At 41.7% G+C, this 18,684-nt stretch overlaps 1 protein-coding gene across 1 annotated transcript; it reads left to right on the forward strand.

The window, feature by feature from the left end:
• The first annotated feature begins 5,492 nt into the window (after positions 1–5,492).
• Positions 5,493–17,789, forward strand: reep5 (receptor accessory protein 5). The gene is made up of 5 exons (XM_065965388.1): positions 5,493–5,736; positions 5,950–6,043; positions 14,216–14,354; positions 16,523–16,691; positions 17,498–17,789. The coding sequence occupies exons 1-5, from the start codon at positions 5,523–5,525 to the stop codon at positions 17,545–17,547; spliced, it is 666 nt and encodes a 221-aa protein (XP_065821460.1). The 5' UTR covers positions 5,493–5,522; the 3' UTR covers positions 17,548–17,789.
• The last annotated feature ends 895 nt before the right edge of the window (positions 17,790–18,684 follow it).

An 18,684-nucleotide genomic window follows, 5' to 3' on the forward strand; every position in this document is an offset into this window, starting at 1 on the left:
CTAACCTTTAGAAAAGTGAACTATAAGAAAATGAAAACAGGAACTGTTCGAACACATGGGACCGTTTACTGCCTTTGTGAAATGTTTTGATTTATTAGAAGATGAAAATGAACAATGATTTTTCTTTGATGTAATCACAATGTGGTGAAATCTAAAACCTGAATTTCTCATGTGTTGAATATTGATGTTTGTGCAAAAGAAGGCTTTTTAGTCCGCAATGTTGTTTGTCTAAATGTTTATGTTTGTGAGGAAGATTTGGTTAAGTAGCAACACTTACTTAGATATTATACACAACCCTCTTCTCCATGTTTCTCTAACACTAATGTGTCTCTAGTCTGTCTACAAACCCCCCCAATGATGAGAAAAGTCCATCCTCTCCGTCTCTTGCCTGCTCCACTTTTCAGAAAATGTGTGCTTAAACAGGCTGTTTGGAGATGTCCCCTTCATGACATCACAAAGGGCAGTTGCCCCTCCCCCAGGTGGGTGACACTCCCACAGCTAGGTGTTTGTTCTGCCCTCTGAGTCTGCCTTCTCACTGTAAACAATAGGACATGGAGAGAGAAAGCCAGAGACAACCAAGACCTTCCAGAGAGGGGAGACAAACCAGTATTCTAACTCATGCACAGTCAAAAAAGAAGACGTTGCCTCTTGGTTCAATTATTGAAGCCAACTTGCATGAGGCTACTTCTCATATCCAGCAGAGGGCGACTCCAATCATTGCCAGAGTAAGACTGGCTGGAGAGAAATCTTTGAGAAAATGAGTCTACTTTACTCTTGATCTATTCCCTCACATTTATTAATAAGTTTATGGTCTCAATCTCTAGCTTCAAGTCTTCTTCAACACAGCACCATTTTCATTTTGTAAATAACGGTCCCATTCAGATTTAGACCAGGAAGCAGGATATCCTTTGATCTTTAAGTAGCTGCCACAGAGATCTCTCAACCAGGATGGCCTTGCAGCGTGTACACAAACACACACTGAGCAGATTAACTTGGTTGTAAATAAGAAACATCACACTGGAGGTGGAGATGTTGTCCTGAATATCAGCCCTCCAGTGATTCAGTCTGAAGATAATCACATCAGTGCTGATATCCAGAACAACAGCTCCTCCTCCAGTGCCATATTACTTTAATACAACAGTCAGAGAAACAGGAAATACAACAAAATCAACGACACATTATTTTTTAACTCAATTTTTGAACTAGTTCCACAGTTGATGTGAAACTAGGCTGTTGCTAAGCAACCCGGACATTCTATTCTCCTGTTGGTGTCCATGGTTACCACAGAGCAGCTCCTCTGTAGTATGAACCTTTACTTGAACGTGATCATGAAACCAGTGACGTCAGAGTCTGTCTGAGGTTTCACATGATGAATACAGAATAACTCTGTCAGCTGGAAATGTTCTTTAAAAGTATTCAGAGCTCCTGTATGCTGAGGAGGGATACATCATCATGTGAAAAGTCCCAGTGATGCCTCCTGTCCAGTCAGATTGCTTGGTCAGAACTAATTGTTGTAATCATTTTCATCAAGATAACACAAGAAAGAGACTGTTGTCATTTTTAGAGCTTTTATTGCAACTGCAAATGCGACAGGAGACATATTATGAAAAGTCCACTTGTAGAGTGTTGAACATATATTTGGGTAACCTGAGTGTCTACTGACTCACAAAATGTGAAATAAACCCATCCAGTCCTTTGTTTGTGGTCTGCATAAGTCTTACAACACAGAGAAAAATGCTCCGTTAATAATGTGCTCTCCTTGTGATGTCACAGTGGGATTCTGGTTAAAAAAAAATCCCCTCCCCTCCCCTGGTATCTCCATCCATGGACTCCACCCCCGGCCTCGAACAAAACTTTTGAGCAGGTCGGCCATTTTTATTCTCTCTACAGAGGAGTGATGTCTACTGGGAAAACTCAGGGGGGGCTCATTGAATTTAAAGAGACACACACACCAAAACGGAGCGTTCTGAGAGAGCTGGTTTATACAGGGTCACAAACCTCCTCTGGTGCTTGATTCATGTTATATTTTGACCAAAGCACAGCACTGATGTTTCATTTAGAGCACAGGGGACTGTTTGAAAAGGTGGAGAAGGGGGAGAATATGTCCTCTTTAAAGAGTAACTTGCGGGTTGTTTTTTTATTGTATTTACACTAAACCTTGTCTGGCTGTAGAATAAGTCAAACCTTAATTTTTAAAATATATTTTACAACACAAAAGAGCACACTTTAAGTCAAGAAAATTGTTTTATTTTTAGCCTTTAGGATCACTGACAGTTACAGTGTCTGTCCTTTCCTGATGGCTCATGTGAGAGTTTGTGGATGACCTAACATGGAAGCAAACACCTTAAATTGAGTCCTGAGACTTAACAATTTAATCGAGTTTACAGGCAAAATGTGGCATTGTTTTTGTAAATGTGCACCAAGGAGAGTAAACAAACAATAACAGCGTCATAAATTATCATTCTGACATCAGTAACCTCCAACAACCCTCCCTGTCATCAGTATTTTTCCTCACTTATTAAAGTCAGAGCAGCAGCCGTGTTAGAATCAGCTGCACGCTGCAGGATGTTTGAAATAATTGCTTTTAAAGCCAGCAGTTTATTTTGCAGCGTCATCTGAACAGAGAAGGGTGTGGCTGCACAGATCTCAGTGTCAGAGTCAGACTCTTTGTGCCCTCACTTTGTCCTCACAGGAGATTTTTACCTTCATATACCTGGTGTTTTTGTAATTTCTGCAGCAGCGGTCACAGTCTCACCTCATCCAGACCTCTGGTTTTCATAACATCACACCTGAGCATGCAGAGCTTTTTGCATACACGCAGCGTGTGGGAGAGGGAAAATGCCTGCAAGACTGAAGTCAGGGAAAAATGTGCTCAAGAGTCTATAATTATTGAGCAGCAGCTGAATCAAGCTTGCCACAGTTACTGTAACATGAGAACATATTGACTTAAATTCACCTTCAAAATAAACATGTTGACTATGATGCTGTAACAAAGACCTGGAAGGAGACCACACCCCTCTTTACAAAGGAGCAACAGATTAAAACGCGTAGATTTCTCAGTGGGTCTTTTTTCTCATTTTGTGTCTTTTGTTGTCACTTTAAAGGTTCAATCAGTGAGATGTGTAGCGAGTGAGATGATAAAGTGACCTTACTATATGATTACTATGTGAGTCAGTGTGTTAGATGGTGAAGAGTGAGAACAGAACATGAGCAGGGTGTTTGCCGTCCTTAAAGATGTTGAGATATTTCCTGCTGCAGTGAGTTGAGTAACAGTCTGATTAGTAAACCACACTGGGAGACATCCTACCCACACTCTTTTCAGTTCTCAAAGCCCGGAGGAACCACAGAGAATAAAGTGTGTGTTGTGTTTTCAAGGCCGTCGTAAGTGTTGAGAGAACATGTGAGTGTGTGTGTGTGTGTTCTGTGAAAACCAAGAAATCAACACTGTCGTCTCTCTGAACAGACGGACCATTGACAGAAACAGGAATGTGATTTTTCAAGAGGCACTCCTCCTCTGGTTTTCTTCACTTTGAGCACCTCTCAGAGGAGAAAGGTGCCACAGTGGCTGAAGTGACCATTTGAACAAACTGAGTATTATCTAAAAAAAAGTCACTGAGGGATGAATGTGAAAGATATTTCAGACGCGTCCTCAGCTCGAGTCCACTGTTGTTTCAGTTTGGATACCTCAATCGGTTTATTTACACAATTCTCAATAATGAGCAATTGAAAATGTCTTAATCAATTCCCAAAAGTCCGGTAAAATTAGGAAATATTTGTTAAATGTTGGAAACTTGTTTTCCCGACGTGACCGACACCGCTTGAATGCAGCATAAGTCCCACCTAAGCTCCGCCTCTTTGTCTGTCTTTAGACTGATCAAAAAGTTAGGTTAAAGTCAACGACTGCCTACAGTATGTGTGACAATATGATCAATCCGTCTCCATAACAACCAAAAGGTGACATCTTTAATGCCGAACTCGAGGCTTCAAAACAGCAGTCCAACCCCACCCCATAGACTGTATGGACGTAGTCTCAGTTGCATCACCTGTTGGTTTCTGAAGCGGCGATTTGAAGCCCATCGATGGCGGTCCTAACCTTCATATATCTAAATGTAAAACTCACCCTCCTGCAGATTACAACAATAAAAATCTGAGGTCAGATTGTTTTTTTTGAACCAGTTTGTAAAAAATGCATAAAACATGGACACTTTGAAATGGTGTCAAATGGACCTCTGAAGCTCGAGTGGACATTTGAGGAACTGGACTTCTGTATTGTCTTCATTATTCAACACAAGAAGTTGCCGCTTGGCACCAACAAACAGGTGACATCACGATCACAAATATAGATCAACGCTATAGACTTTAAATATTAATGGATGTCGCCTGAGTGATGTCACCCATCTGTTCCTGAAGGGGGCGCTGGAGTCCCATCGATTGTGATCGTTTCATGAAATATTTGTTCATTTAGTGAAATGTTTTGGCATATTATTGAGATATGAAGAGTTGACATTACACCTGATGAAGACCTTGGAGAGGTTGGTCCTTCACCATCTGCGCCCCCTGGTGAGCTCATCAATGGACCCACTGCAGTTCGCCTATCAGCCAGGCATCGCAGTGGATGATGCGATCATCTACCTCATGCAGAGATCTCTCTCACACCTGGAGAGGGCTGGGAGCACTGTGAGGATCATGTTCTGTGATTTCTCCAGTGCTTTCAACACCATACAGCCCATGCTTCTGAGGGACAAGCTGGAACACACAGGAGTCAACCTGCACCTCACATCCTGGCTCCTGGACTATCTGACCAACCGCGGGTGGTCAGAAGGAGAGATACCGCAGGTCCTTCCTTCCTGCTGCAGTCAGACTATTTAACCAAGCCTGCTCCCAGTAGATCACAAAACACACACGCACAACTGGACAATTCACTCTGACATTAAGCAATAATAATGTTATATTAATGTTATATTATGTTTATCAAACCACTTTGTGCAATAACATGTTACACTTTATGTGCACTGTGTGCATGTCTGTGTTACACTGAATATTACGGACTACACTTTTGTCAAATAGCTGATCTATTTTTTATTTTTTAAATCTATTTTTTAGTATCTATTTTTTTGTGCATTCTTAATTTTTCTTTTTATATTTAAATTGTACTGTGTTCACTTTTTGTTTGCAATCTTTGCTCTTTGCTGCTGTAACAATGTACATTTCCCCATTGTGGGATAAATAAAGGATTATCTTATCTTATCTTATTAAGGTGAAGCCACTCAAAAAATCTTATTTTTACATGATTAAAATCTTAAGAAGACATACTTGTGATTATATTTTTCATTTTCTGCTGATAAATTCATCACTGGCCCTTTAAGTTAGCCTGAAGGCTTTATTTTGAAGCCTGTAATGGGCGTCTGTATCTAAGGCTGTTTCCTGTCTAACTTGACGCCTCTCTCTCTCTCTCTCTCTCTCTCTCTCTCTCTCTCTCTCTCTCTGTGTGTGTGTGTTGGTGTGTGTGTTGGTGTGTGTGTATGTATATATGTGTGCGTGTCTTCAGGGTGTCGCAGTTTGGTTCAGAACAGTTTCGTAATTCATTCCGAGCATCACTGAAAGAAGGAAGTGCAGCCATGGCGCAGGGGCTCAAAGAGAGGTTTGAAAAGTTCCTGCATGAGAAAAATCTCATGACCGATGTTCTGGCGAAGATCGAGGCGAGAACCGGAGTGAGCAGGACGTACATCGCTCTGGGTGAGTGGACATGACAGATGTACGGAAAAGGAGAGAAACACAGAGGAAGAGATGATCGGGCAGCGTGGCTCTGAGTCATCACCTACAGAGTGGAACATATTCTACTGACGTTTCTTATTTATTCTAACAGACAGTTCATGTGCTGATTGTTATTATTCATTTATATAATATTATTATGTGACATGAAGTGTTGTGTGTGTGTGTGTGTTGCAGCTGTGGTCGGTGTGATCGCGGTGTATTTGGTGATCGGTTATGGAGCCTCCCTGCTGTGTAACCTCATCGGCTTTCTGTATCCTGCCTACATATCGTAAGTGCTTCATTATAGAGCAGATCCGTCTGCAAGGAGGGGCCCGCCAGCTCCTCCACCCAACACACACACACACACACACACACACACACACACACACACACACACACACACACACACACACACTATAATAGAGTTTACAAAGTGCACCGAAGGACATAAAAAGCAGGAACCTCAGAGAAAAACTTTTCAATAACAAAAATAAAAATAAGTTAAAGAAAAAAAATGGACTAAACCCATGTAAAATGTGTAATTATACTAAGCTGTATAACATGTGTTATATGTTATAACAACGTATAACGTAACATACTGTATACAGTATGTTTTTACTTACGTTACCTCAAATATTTCCAACAGTTATCAAAGCCAGAGAAACCCGTCATTTCATAGTTGTAACGGTGTTGTGGCAGCCGCCATGGGAGACACAACATGTTTATCGTTGCCGTGGAAACACAGGATGTAATGTTAAAGACCGCTGCACAATGAAGCGTGAGCTGCTACTGAGAGCTGCCGTACTTTGTGCTGCTGTGATAAAAAACGTCATATAAATTATACTCGGATACATTAGCTCGTCATGTTCTCTGACCTGGTCGTCTTGACTACGGTGAACTAGGCGTTCGTTTTCATCAGGGGGTTTGGGGGGGTAGCAGAAAGAATCACTCCCATGAGTCCACACCTGCCCCAACGTCGTTTTTGTTATTGTTTTGATTGAGAGCCCCCTAGTGGTGAAATTTACATACTGTGCCTTTAACATCAAGTTAAATTATGTTTTGTGCATTTTATTGAATTTCAGCATCTCTTGTGTATTGTGCTTTTTTTGTACTTAGAGCTGTACATTTTATTTGCATGATTTATGTTCAATCAGGGAGAAGAATTAAAAATAAGCCAAACTGAAAAACTCTGTGCGGCACATCCGTTCACTGCTACGCATCGGAAAGCCGTTCTCACACTTTCACGGCTGAAAATTTCTGGAAACCTTCAGGCTTACTTTCCCCTGAAATCTTCCTGCTTTAGTTGTTCACACATGCACCTCACAGGATTTTGAGGTGTGGGGGGGGGGGGTCCCAGCAGGCGATAGATGACGTAAAAAGGACGATATGTGAGTGAAGCAACAGAGAGTGATGCATTTTTATGCTTTGTGTAGTTTAAAATATTCACAACATTAACAAAAGAGTGGAGAAGTACATGTTGGAGAACAGGAAGCATGATGACAGCTTAATTACATGCACAGAGATCGCGTCGGTTGAGCACATACAGTCTATGGTCGTGCAGCTGTTGCAGGATATAAACGCAGCAGAAGAGGTCCAGGAAGCAACGGGGGAAAGTCTAAAGTCAGATGGCGCTTTCACACATGCACAAAACTCCTGTAAATGTCCTGAAATGTTCTTGGAGAATGCAGCAGGAAATATTCCGGAAGATTCCCCCCCCCCCCCCCCCGACTGAGCGGAGGGGTTGATGACGTTTATATCCTGTGACAAGCGCACGACCATAGACTGTCTGAGCATGATACACAATCTCCGTGCAGGTAATGTACCCACTTCATCATGTCTAATGTTTGCCAGTATCATCTTCTACACATTTTTTACAAAAACTCAGAATGTCAAACTACTCAAAGCAATGATATAAAAGTAAAGATTCTTAATATAGCATCAAATATATTAGCATCAAGAAACTCTGTTTCTTTGTATGCTACTTCTGCTCCGTTCTTTGTATGTTACTTCCTGCCTCCTGAGACCCCTCCTCCTGTCTGACAGGGGTCGTCTCCTGCTGTAAGGTGCATGTGTGAACAGCTCAGGAAGATTTCGTGGGCAGCCTGTTTAAAACTTTCTAGAAATGTTCTAGAAAGTGCAAACAGAGACATGTTTCTGTTCTCACGCCGACCCTCCTCAGTGAAATCTGTGGACTTTCCCTTCGGCCATCTCATGATCCCGATTAAGTCATTTATCAAAAACCATGCTTTTGTGGTTTCATTTCGTCGTTACGTTCACTGACTACTGCATACAGACTCACTCTCAGGCCTAAAGTGGATCTCTGTGCTCCTCGGGGACGCCTCTTTGAGAGGATGACTCCATGATGATGGTCCGGATTAGCTTCAGCTCCTCAGACATTCAAGTCTCGTCTTCCAGCACAGAGCTGAGGTCCAATAAAGACAGCGTTTGATATTTTTAGGATGAGGTTATAAACGGATCATTCGCTCCGCACTTTAAATGTTAATATGAACACTGACTGTTGTCTTCAGTGACGTGAAAAAAGTCAGTATAATCGTGTTTTTAACCACATCCCGTCTGCTTCCTCTCTGATGATGACAACATGTTCTTATATATCTTAACTTCTCCCTTTTGCCTTAAATATTTGTAACCAAATCAGTAATAATCAAGGCAGAAACACAAACTATAGCTGTTGATTTTCACGCCGTTAGCGTTTAGGTCTGTACAGTCGCAGTGTTTAAATAAAAAGGAACTGGACCCAAGTGCAGAACTACACAAGAATTATAACAAAAAGGTCAAACGTTGAAAACAAGGCTTACTTCTTTTAGTCGATCTCCAACTCACACAATGTCCAACAAAAACCCAGACCACGGGAAAATCATGAGAAGTTCACAGAAATCCACAGCAGACGCTCAGGAACCTGAAGAAACACAGGAAACAGAGAAACTAGAGCCCGACCGATATGGGATTTTTGGGGCCGATACCGATATTAGGAAGAGAAAAAAATCAGATATATTTCGGCCGATATCTTTCTTAGATCTATGTTCAATCTATAGAGATAGAGTCATTTATTGCATTGATCCCTCAAAATGCAGTTGAATGAAAAAGATTTATAATGAAGACGAGATGGTCACTCGACTGGAAAGTAACTGAGCATGTACGTGCGTCACCGCTCGATGCTCTGGAGAGTGATGATGCTTGTTGTAATCCATACAGCGCCCTCTGCTGGTGAAAGAGAACTGCTAGTGTGATACAGTGAAACTTAAATGAAATGATATGTGACTGGTGAACATATCGAGTAATATCGGCGTATATCTGTGATAAAATTAGCAGACACTGATAGAGACTAGCTAATAATGGCTGAATAATCAGTCGGGCTCTCCGAGAAAAACAAAGACACAAATGACAAATTAAAACAGGAAATCACATCTAAGCAACATCACCATGTAACAAACAGGGACAACTTCTTTTGCATTAAATAAATTGGATTCACAGGCACAAATAATCGACGTGATGAGGGACGACCTGTGAGGGAACCAAAGAACGGACTTCTCATCCTGACATCAAAGATTGTTTTTAAAGTTTTTTTGTGAGTTTTGCCAACTGAAGAGAGACAGGAAGCGTTAGGAGGAGAGAGTGGGGGAGAACATGCAGCGAAGAGCCGAGGTCAGATTCAAACCCACAGCCGCTGCATAACGGCTAGGCTATCTGCGCCCCTCAAATATTGTGTTAGCTTTGGGACAGCAGAGAGTAATGCTGATACAATCGCTAGCTACTGTCAACTAGCTAACGTTAACTAGCTAATGACAGCTAGCTAACATTAGCGAATTAGAACGAACTGATGCTTGGATGATGGTTCTTGTTTTTGCCCTTCACGTCCCAAACAGCAGAGTAATTGACCCAAACACTTCTAAAGGTTTGCTAACCTGAGACAGTTGACCTACAGGATGTGACCTCTTAATTAAAACTCTGAACAGAGATCAGGATTGAATGTCTCAGTTGGACTCTTTGTGCTTATCAGTCTGATTTATCTTTAGCCCTAACCCTAAAGTGAAACCATGAAGCCTTTTCTTCTTAATCCTTCATTTAAAAAAGACGATAATAAAGCGGAGCAGCTGATAACTGAAGACCTGTCTGAGTTTTTCCCTGTTCGCATTTACCCTGGTGTAACCGCTGCTTCAACATTTTATAACCACTCTCTGTCTGCATGACTGATCACACAAAATCTGAATCACGTTTTTGAGTGTTGTCGGTCTTATGAAACAAGCTGTGCTTCCACAGATGACATAAGACTTCAGATTAAAATCACATTATTGTTTCTAGCCCTGACAAGTCCTGACAGAGAGCACGGAGCAGGTTCAGGCTTCAGTTAAGTGACACCAAACATCAAGGGGAGAGGCGGCACACAATACAACACACAGGTTAGAGAAAAAAGTGAAAATAAAGAGGGAGATCAAATCTTTTCCTGACCAAATGAAAACATGTTGAAACTGTGTGAGAGTAGACGTTAGGCCTGCACAAATATGGGATGTAAATTCATGCAAATGACTCAGTGTGTGACTGCAGGTCGAGGAGAAGCTATACAATCTACCTTTGTGTTGTTGTGTTGTTGGCATGGACTCGCTTTACTCTGCATTATAAAAGAGTAAAGATAACATTTTTCAGTGTAAGAACAGAAACCACTGCAGAACGGCTCTGAATTCTAGTTTATCCTCAAATGTTCCGACTTCTAAGTTGATTTATTCCCTCAGTAAACATTTTCCTAACGAGTTTACAATCTGTAGTTTCAAGTCTTCTTCAACACAGCATGATGTTCGTTTAGTAAGTTATGCTAGTCCTTTTGTACACATGCACTGCACTCATCAAAATGATCGAGGTAAGCTGCATGTGTGAAACAAGTGAAAAATGAAGCCGATGCTGAAGTGTAAAATCTTGCAGTTCCTCGAGTGTCCACTAGAGGCTGGCTGCAGAAACACAGGAAGTCACATACACACCCATTCTAAAAAGCTTGTTTTTACAGCAGAGATTAACATGTTTACAGCCTGGTTCAAAAAAACAAATAGTTCTGATTAGCTCAGTTTTGATTTGATGAAGGATAAGAATTATTCACAATAAGGCGCGTAGCTGACCTGATTGACAGGTGGAAATATTCTGTAAAATTCACCGGGAGACAGTTAGCGACGCGACGGGTGGAGATCTTGATGTTTAAATCCTGCGCCTGCTGCTCGACCAGTTTGACCTTCCTGCACGTCAAATGCAGCATGTATACTCTTCTACTTGTTTGCTGATAGAGTGAATACGTCTATGTTATGTATATGTTGCACATTTGTGAATAAGCGACTCAGGAAGATTTCAGCGACAGACTTAAGCAACAGTTTAATAGACCATAAAGTAGCGGAGGATTTGGGGGCGGGGCTACCTCTTATTGATAAGTGGCTACTATGGAAACCTGTAAAATGTCTTGATCAGCGCTCACTTTTACCTGGATAAATTTTCAATTTCCTCATCTGCAAAGGTGTAAAACTCAAGGCTCCTTCCTTTGAACACACAATCAGCTGGACGGCTTGATAAAAGCTCTTTCATGAACACTAACAACCTTGACGATGATGACGATGGTTTTGATAAAAGCGTCTGATTAATGATTTGTAGAATTCTAGATACATTTCTAAGGAAGAAATGGTCTGATTTGATAAGAGAATGGTTTGTAGAGAGCTGCGTCAGTGGAGAGACACACTGTGAAACATGTCCATGAAACTCTATGAAAGAACCCTGACGGAGCTTTAAAGAGCTCAGTGTCTTCTTTTCATATCTTTGAGGAGTAATCACTTTAATGTGAGGACATTAAAAGGAACTGATCTGAGGAGAGACTTTTTTTATTTAAAGCCTTGAAAGGTCAACGATGAAATCCCTCACTATATCATTAAAATTATATTTTATTTACAAGATTTGGAGACACAGTTATGTCATCGGAGAGATCTGAAAGGTTGATCTGTTAACACGAGAGATCAGCTGCTTCCTGAATTCATCCGCAGATGACCGAGATAACAGTTGAAACTTTTTAAACACGTTTTACATTCTTTATTTTACAGGGTGCTTTTAAAGAAACTGCTGAGATATTTCTCTGGAACATTTACGATACCGAGACGGCTTTTTAAGCGTCTGCAATCGACCCGCATGCTGCTCTTGTAAAAGCCGGATTTAAATAAATAAAATAAACATTTTACAAACAACATACAAAATAAAAACTAGGGCCCGACCGATATGGGAAAACATATACAAAAATACCAAACTGTTATAACGTTGGTCGTCACTAGAGATGCTTCTACAAACAGAGAGATAATAGTTCTGGTAGAGGCAGAGCTCGAGCACAGGCAACACTAATGTGCACTCAGAGTGATTCTGTGGTCCAAGAGCCGCGATGAGATGTTTCCTGTTTGTAACGTCTCCACCACTAACCCTAACCAACAACAGCTTTCTACACAGCAACGGTTACACGCAGTTAGTTCCTCAGTCTGCAGGATGCAAAGCAGTTAGTACACAGAGCACAGTCGTAGTGGATTCAGCTCTTAATACGACCACTGCTCAGTCCAGCTTTGATAAAAAAAAAAAAAACAACAAGCCGCTGATTCTACACGGTGACCTGTGAGTGTCCAGGTTGTCCCGGCTCACAGGCTGATAATCTGGTTTGAACTGATCGGTGTGATGTTTGCAGAGGAAGGTGTGGTTATTTGAATTAATAAGAGCAAACACAGCAGATCACTGTGTGTAAAGGCTTTGAACCACCGTGTAGCAGCAGCTGCAGATTTTTGTATCCGACCTGTCCTACTGTTGAAATGAAAGAAGTATTCCACCAATTTAACACATCCAGCTCGGTTTAATGTATAATGTGTAATAGTGTATAAGTGTATAAAGTCAGAAGTGAAATGTCTGCTAGGGTGCTTGAGAGACTTTGTCTTGTCTACGAAAAAAAAAAATGCAGTTCCTCCAGTGTCCACTAGAGTCTGTCTCCTGCAGTGAGTCAGTCCCCATAGAGCCCCATGTTAAAATGTTCAACTTTACAGATGCAGTTCCTCCAGTGTCCACTAGAATCTGTCTCCTGCCTAAATGGCTTGGTCTTGTCTCGGTCTTGCCCTTGATCTTGGTCTTGATATTGGTCTTGGTCCTGGTCTTGGTCTTGGTCCTGGTCTTGGTCTTGGTCCTGGTCTTGGTCTTGTCTCGGACTTTGAGCACTCTGGTCTCGGGTATGTCTTGGTCTCGGTAAGTGTGTTCCTGACTACAACATGCTGCTGTCAACACATGCAGCGATTTGACATTTATTAAAATGAGGACTGTAAATCATTACCATTGCATGATACAGCAGGATTTGTTAAGTCTGGCTTGACAGAATCACACAATGATGCGTCACGATTGGATGACTCATCCCACATGGTTCATCATGATGTGATGAATCATCACACATCCGATCCTGATGATCTCACTAGAGAAGCTGTTGTTTTTTATTCCTCCTGCAGTGAAATCCATTTGCTTAGCTGCTAAACGTGCTAATGCTAACAGACATGCTAGCAGTAGATTTGAGTTCTCAGGACTCGTATGTTTGGTTGCTATGTCCCGTCAGCATGCTGGCGGTATTGTATTCAAACATTGTCAGTAAAGGCTGGTTGATATTTCTTTGCACACACAGATGCAGAGACTGAAGGTGTGGACGGTGTCATGTTCCTGTCTGTGCAGTCTCTTTAATAATACATGCAGACTTTAAAGGGGGTGTGGGAGCAGCTCTGTGCAGAGGTTTAGTGGGTCGGCCTCGGGGTCTAATGGCCCACATACCTGTTTGACAACAGACACAGAGAGACCTAAATACGGGAGAATGTGCAGCTGTCATGAAACGCACAGTTAGTTTAGATGTCATCGTGTTAGCATGTACAGACTGCAGACACGGCCAAGAGGTCAATTTACTCTTTTGGTTTTATAAATAATGACACACTAGTTAACAGATTTGATGGTAGGGGTCTGTAGACTGAAGAAAAACATATTAAAGGTCACATATACTACTTGGGCTTTCTAGCATCAAGAGGCTTAACATCCCAATCTGCCATTTGTATAGAATTAATAAGAATTTGTCATATATCAAGCTAGCATTAGTGTTTACTTATAACTAACCCTATATTAGTTTCAGATCCCCCCTCTGGTTCAGATGTGGTCCCTATTGGTCCTAGTTATTCATAAGTCCACTGATCAGTTTAAAGATATCAGATTATCTGTTAAACCTGTTTTTCAGATATCTTGAAAAACAGGTTTTTCAAAACAAAACAAAAAGATGACCAGATAGGAGTGGTGCGGAAGTGTATTTTATTCAAGAGGAAATACAAATATGAATTTTAAGGAGTAAGGACCATGGTGACCATTAATATGAACCTCTCTCTCTCTCTCTCTCTCTCTCTCTCTCTCTCCCTCTCTCTCTCTGCAGGATTAAGGCGATTGAAAGTGCGACCAAAGAGGACGACACTAAGTGGCTCACGTACTGGGTGGTGTACGGACTCTTCAGCGTGGCCGAGTTCTTCGCTGACATCTTCCTCTCCTGGTTCCCCTTCTACTATATTGGAAAGGTAAACAGCCAACAGAGTCTGTGTGTGTCTGTCTGTCAGTCAGTGTTTCAGCATAGGCCTTACCTGTGATCCCTCCCTCCCTCAGTGTGTGTGTGTGTGTGTGTGTGTGTGTGTGTGTGTGTTTCCTCTCCTTTCAGCGTGTAGAGGGTGGAGCTCGCTGTACTGATGATAAATGATATCTGAGTGCTGAGAGCTTCTGCAGCAGGTTCACCAGCTGTTAGTGATTCAGGGAGTTTGTGTTTGCTTTCAGGGATGTGTAGTTTGTGTGAGAGTCTGAACCCTCAGTCAAGACTGGCAGGCAAGAAGATAGATAGAGAGGGAGAGAGAGAGAGAGAGAGAGAGCGAGAGAGAGAGAGAGAAAGAAAGATGGAGTCTGCCTGAAGACACTTTGTATTTTCTTGAATGTATTCATGTTGTTGTAATCCTGACTAATGAGCACCCTCACTCTCTGCGGGCGTCTGTAAACCTGCAACAGGCTGTGTTCAAAGCTACAGCTGTGTTAATGACGCTCAGGAAAAATGTAGATTAGTGTGTTCAAAGGCATAACTTTTGAACAAGGACACAGGACAAAAGATATTTTCAAACTTGCACTCCTCCTACACATTTCAGTCTGAAATGTTGAGGGCGGACTCCAGGAAGGCGTATGTGTAGAGACACCAGCAGCTCCTGCAACATTCAAACATACAAATGAAGTTCACTGATTCTTCTAAAAATCACGAAATCTGGAGAAACAAACAATAAAAAGGTCGAACAAGTTGTTTGGAAGAAAAAATTTATGGAAAAATCACCAATAATATGACAATTGAAAACTGAAGCTTATCATCTAGCCGTTTTCACACATGTATGCCTGAACATTTCTAGAAGATTTCTTCAGCCCTGAAATCATGTTTTGTCACACATGCTCCTCACGGCGGGGACTCACCCTGTCGGACGGAAGAGATGGGGGGGGGGGTCTCTGAGGTAACACATAAAAGACACTCCAAGAAAGAAGAAACAGAGTCCAACGCTAGAATGAGAATTTGAGCTTTTTAATGCTGTGAGCAGTTCCATTTATTCACGATCAGCATACTGGAGAACAGAAAACAAAATTAAACAGTCTCATTTGAGTACGGAGATCACACCAGTTGTGTTCATTCAGTCGATTTCTGTGCACCAGTTGCAGGATAAACGTCCTCACTCTCTCCTCTTCCTGAATATTTCCTGCTTTGTCCTAACATCAGCTCGACCCAACTTCATAGGGTGAAAATCTCACAGGGTGGCCGGCAGAAAAAATTCAGCTTAAGTCAGAGTGATCATTTTTGCGTTCACACGTGCAGCTCACCCTGAACGCTCCAGGAAGGAAGAGTAGGAGGAAGAAGAGTTTTGTTTAAGTTTGTAAGCATCATGATTATGAGAGAATCTGAAGCATAAAACAACAACATATAAAAACCCTGCAGAGCTGATGAAGTGGAAACAGGTGAGCAGGTGGGAGAGATGGGAAGGTGTGCTGCCACCTACTGGATGCACTTACTGCCACTTACACGTTCATCTACTCAGTGTGTTTACTGTATACACACGTCCGTGACTTCACTCTGCTCATGCTGGGCCATTCTCTCTGATCTCTTCATTTCATGTAAAGCTTCTCATTTGTTTCAAATTTGGAACTGAAGAACATGACGTTCATTGAGCCGTGTTCCTGTTGTAGGATCTGCTTTGGTGTTATTTTTGGGTCAGTTGTGCACCGCTGTGGTTTTACACAAGAAGGAACCTGTTTACCTAAACATAGAGACACACCCACTGAGTGTCAGTGCTTCCATAGCGACGAAAATGTTATCAATATAAACAATATGAATATTGTACAATAGTAAGAGATGTGAAGATTGGTCAGAAGTGTTGTGAGGCTGCAGAGAGAGACTGAGGGGAACACCTGTTTGAATCTGAGTGTGCATGTTGGTGAAGAGTCACCTGTGCAGGTGTGTGACCGAGCTAATTATAGCAGTAATGTGAACGTCTTTGAGCTCAGTTTAATACGTCTGCAGTCAAGTAATTTTGAAAGTGTGAGTGTAAATAATTAAAGCACCTTTGCTCCACATTAAGATGTTAAATCTCTCAAACAAAGAGAGACTGAGACTACATGATGTCCTGTGTCAGGTTCTGATGACGTTTCTCTATGTGTTCTTCGTCCTCAGTGTGCCTTCCTCGTGTGGTGCATGGCTCCCACTCCCTCCAACGGATCGGATAAGATTTACAACCGCATCATCCGGCCGTTTTTCCTCAAGAACGAAGGCAAGATCGACGACGCCATGAAGAACATCAAGGACAAGGCGACAGAAGCTGCCGACAAGTTCAAAGATGAGGGTGAGAAACTGCAAATGTATTTTTCCTGTAAAGACAGTCTGAACAGGACTGGACTCTTTTAATCAAAGTAGAAATGTTTTAAGTACTTCAAAGGAGCAATATGTAACTCTGACCCCAAGTGTTTAAAGTGGGTACTGCAGTCTAAATCCTAAACATTGTATAGAGCTGTCTCCCCCCCTCCTCTCTAGAGTCCATGCTCACGCAGGTCACCATGTGGTGGACACTGAAGCTTCAGTGTTTATCCAGCTCTGCATCGGTCTGTAAACCTTTCTGTGTTCTAACCTCTCTCCATTTTTCAAAAGCATCTCCAATATTGATCCTAGTTTGAGCACGTTTCTGCTCGTGGAGCTTATTAGAAACATGCAGAGGCTTTTTAGGTCAGGTACAATCACTTCTATCTGAACCACTTCTCTTGCCCGCTTCCATCACTACAACACCTGTTGGTTTGACCTGATAACTGCTCTCATATCTGGCAAACCGAGGGGCGTCCAAAACGGCCGTGTGGGGGTGTCTTAAAACCGCCTACCTTCTCTGGTCCAAACAAATCCAGTGTTTCATTAATGTCTGATCATATAGTAAGGTCACTTTATCATTTCATTCACTACAGAACTTACTGATTGGACCTTTAATATGAGCAAAAATAAGTGATGTAATTAAGAAAAGGTGGGGGGGGGGGGGTTGAAAATAAACAGCTCTAAATAAAATGACATTTTGTCCCTTCAGTGTAGTGAGCCCTGACTTTAGCCTGATAACATGTAACTGAAAAGTGATTTTCTTTCTGACATTGTGTGTGTGTGTCTCCACAGCAAAGAAAGCCACAGCGAACATCATGTTCGAGGAGAAGAAAAGCTCGTAAGGAGGAGACGTGGCGTCTGCAGTGAGGTCCTCTGGAGCCGATTCTGTTACAGATCTAATGTTGCCTTTAATGCTCGTTTTTAAGATCGTATGTTCAGTACGTGTAGCCTTTCACCTGTATCTATATTAAAGCCATTCTCCGGGTCAGTTCACTTATTTAAGGTCGCCCTCTGGAGGGCTGAGAGATATCTGTACGCTGGTCCTGAGACACTTCATGAACCAAATAAAAACTAACTGGCTGAAGATGGGTTGTGTTTTCTTTGTCTGCAAACTGAAGTTAAGCTTCTCTGAAAAATGACACAACAGGTTCATTTTAAGATTTTCTTTCTTAGCTCCCTGAACTGTTAACTCCAGAAGTGCTAAAGGTTTTAATCCAAACAGGAAGAACAGGCTCTACATCAGCGTGTTTCATCCCTCCAGGTGAAATATCTCAAACTGTAAAGAACGTTTTCCCCTGCCGAGGATTTAAAAACGAGTTACACCATGTAGGAAATTTCTTTGTTCAAAGCTCACAGGTGCGTGACACTGACGACCTCCAGATCTACTAAACCTGTGCTTCTCAACGGGTCTATCCTCAGGACCGACGACCAACTCCTTAATGACAATATCTGAACCCTCATTTCTAACGTTTCAACCAATCAGATTTATGTAATTAAAAATGGTGCTGTTTGGACCTCATACAGGACAAAACTATTGACAGAAACATGTTTTTAAGAGCGCTTCAAAGACTTTTTGACACCATTTTTTTCCTGATGCCTGTGTGTCCCTGACAAATAAACTGATGAATAAATAATTCTGAGTTAGAAGTCACTGAAGCGATCCTTCCTGATTAAATCAAATCAACTGTAATCCAGTTGGAGCGTTGTACTCGTTGGCCTTTGAAAACTGCCCTGCGGTTTCTGTGCTTTTTTTTTTTTTTTTTTAAAGGTCACATATTCTCGTCTTCAACCAGTTTAAATAAGTCTCAGAGCTCCTCAAAAACGTGTCTGTGTAGTTTCTTGTTCTAAATCCACTCTGATCCTGTATTTGATCATGTCTATAAACCCCTCTATTTCAGCCCTGCTCAGAACAGGCTGTTTCTGTGTCTGTACCTTTAAATGTAAATGAGCTGTGTGTGACCACACCCCCTCTCTGGAAG

The sequence above is a fragment of the Labrus bergylta genome, chromosome 17 (genome assembly GCF_963930695.1).
Source record: "Labrus bergylta chromosome 17, fLabBer1.1, whole genome shotgun sequence".
Lineage (NCBI taxonomy): Eukaryota > Metazoa > Chordata > Actinopteri > Labriformes > Labridae > Labrus > Labrus bergylta.

What these genes read in the sequence shown, in the direction of transcription:
- reep5 (XM_065965388.1), top strand. Translation starts at nt 5,523, where the DNA reads ATGTATATATGTGTGCGTGTCTTCAGGGTGTCGCAGTTTGGTTCAGAA. An exon ending in CAGGACGTACATCGCTCTGG is followed by an intron (nt 5,737 to 5,949) that starts GTGAGTGGACAT and finishes TGTGTGTTGCAG; the next exon opens with CTGTGGTCGGTGTGATCGCG. An exon ending in CGACAAGTTCAAAGATGAGG is followed by an intron (nt 16,692 to 17,497) that starts GTGAGAAACTGC and finishes GTGTCTCCACAG; the next exon opens with CAAAGAAAGCCACAGCGAAC.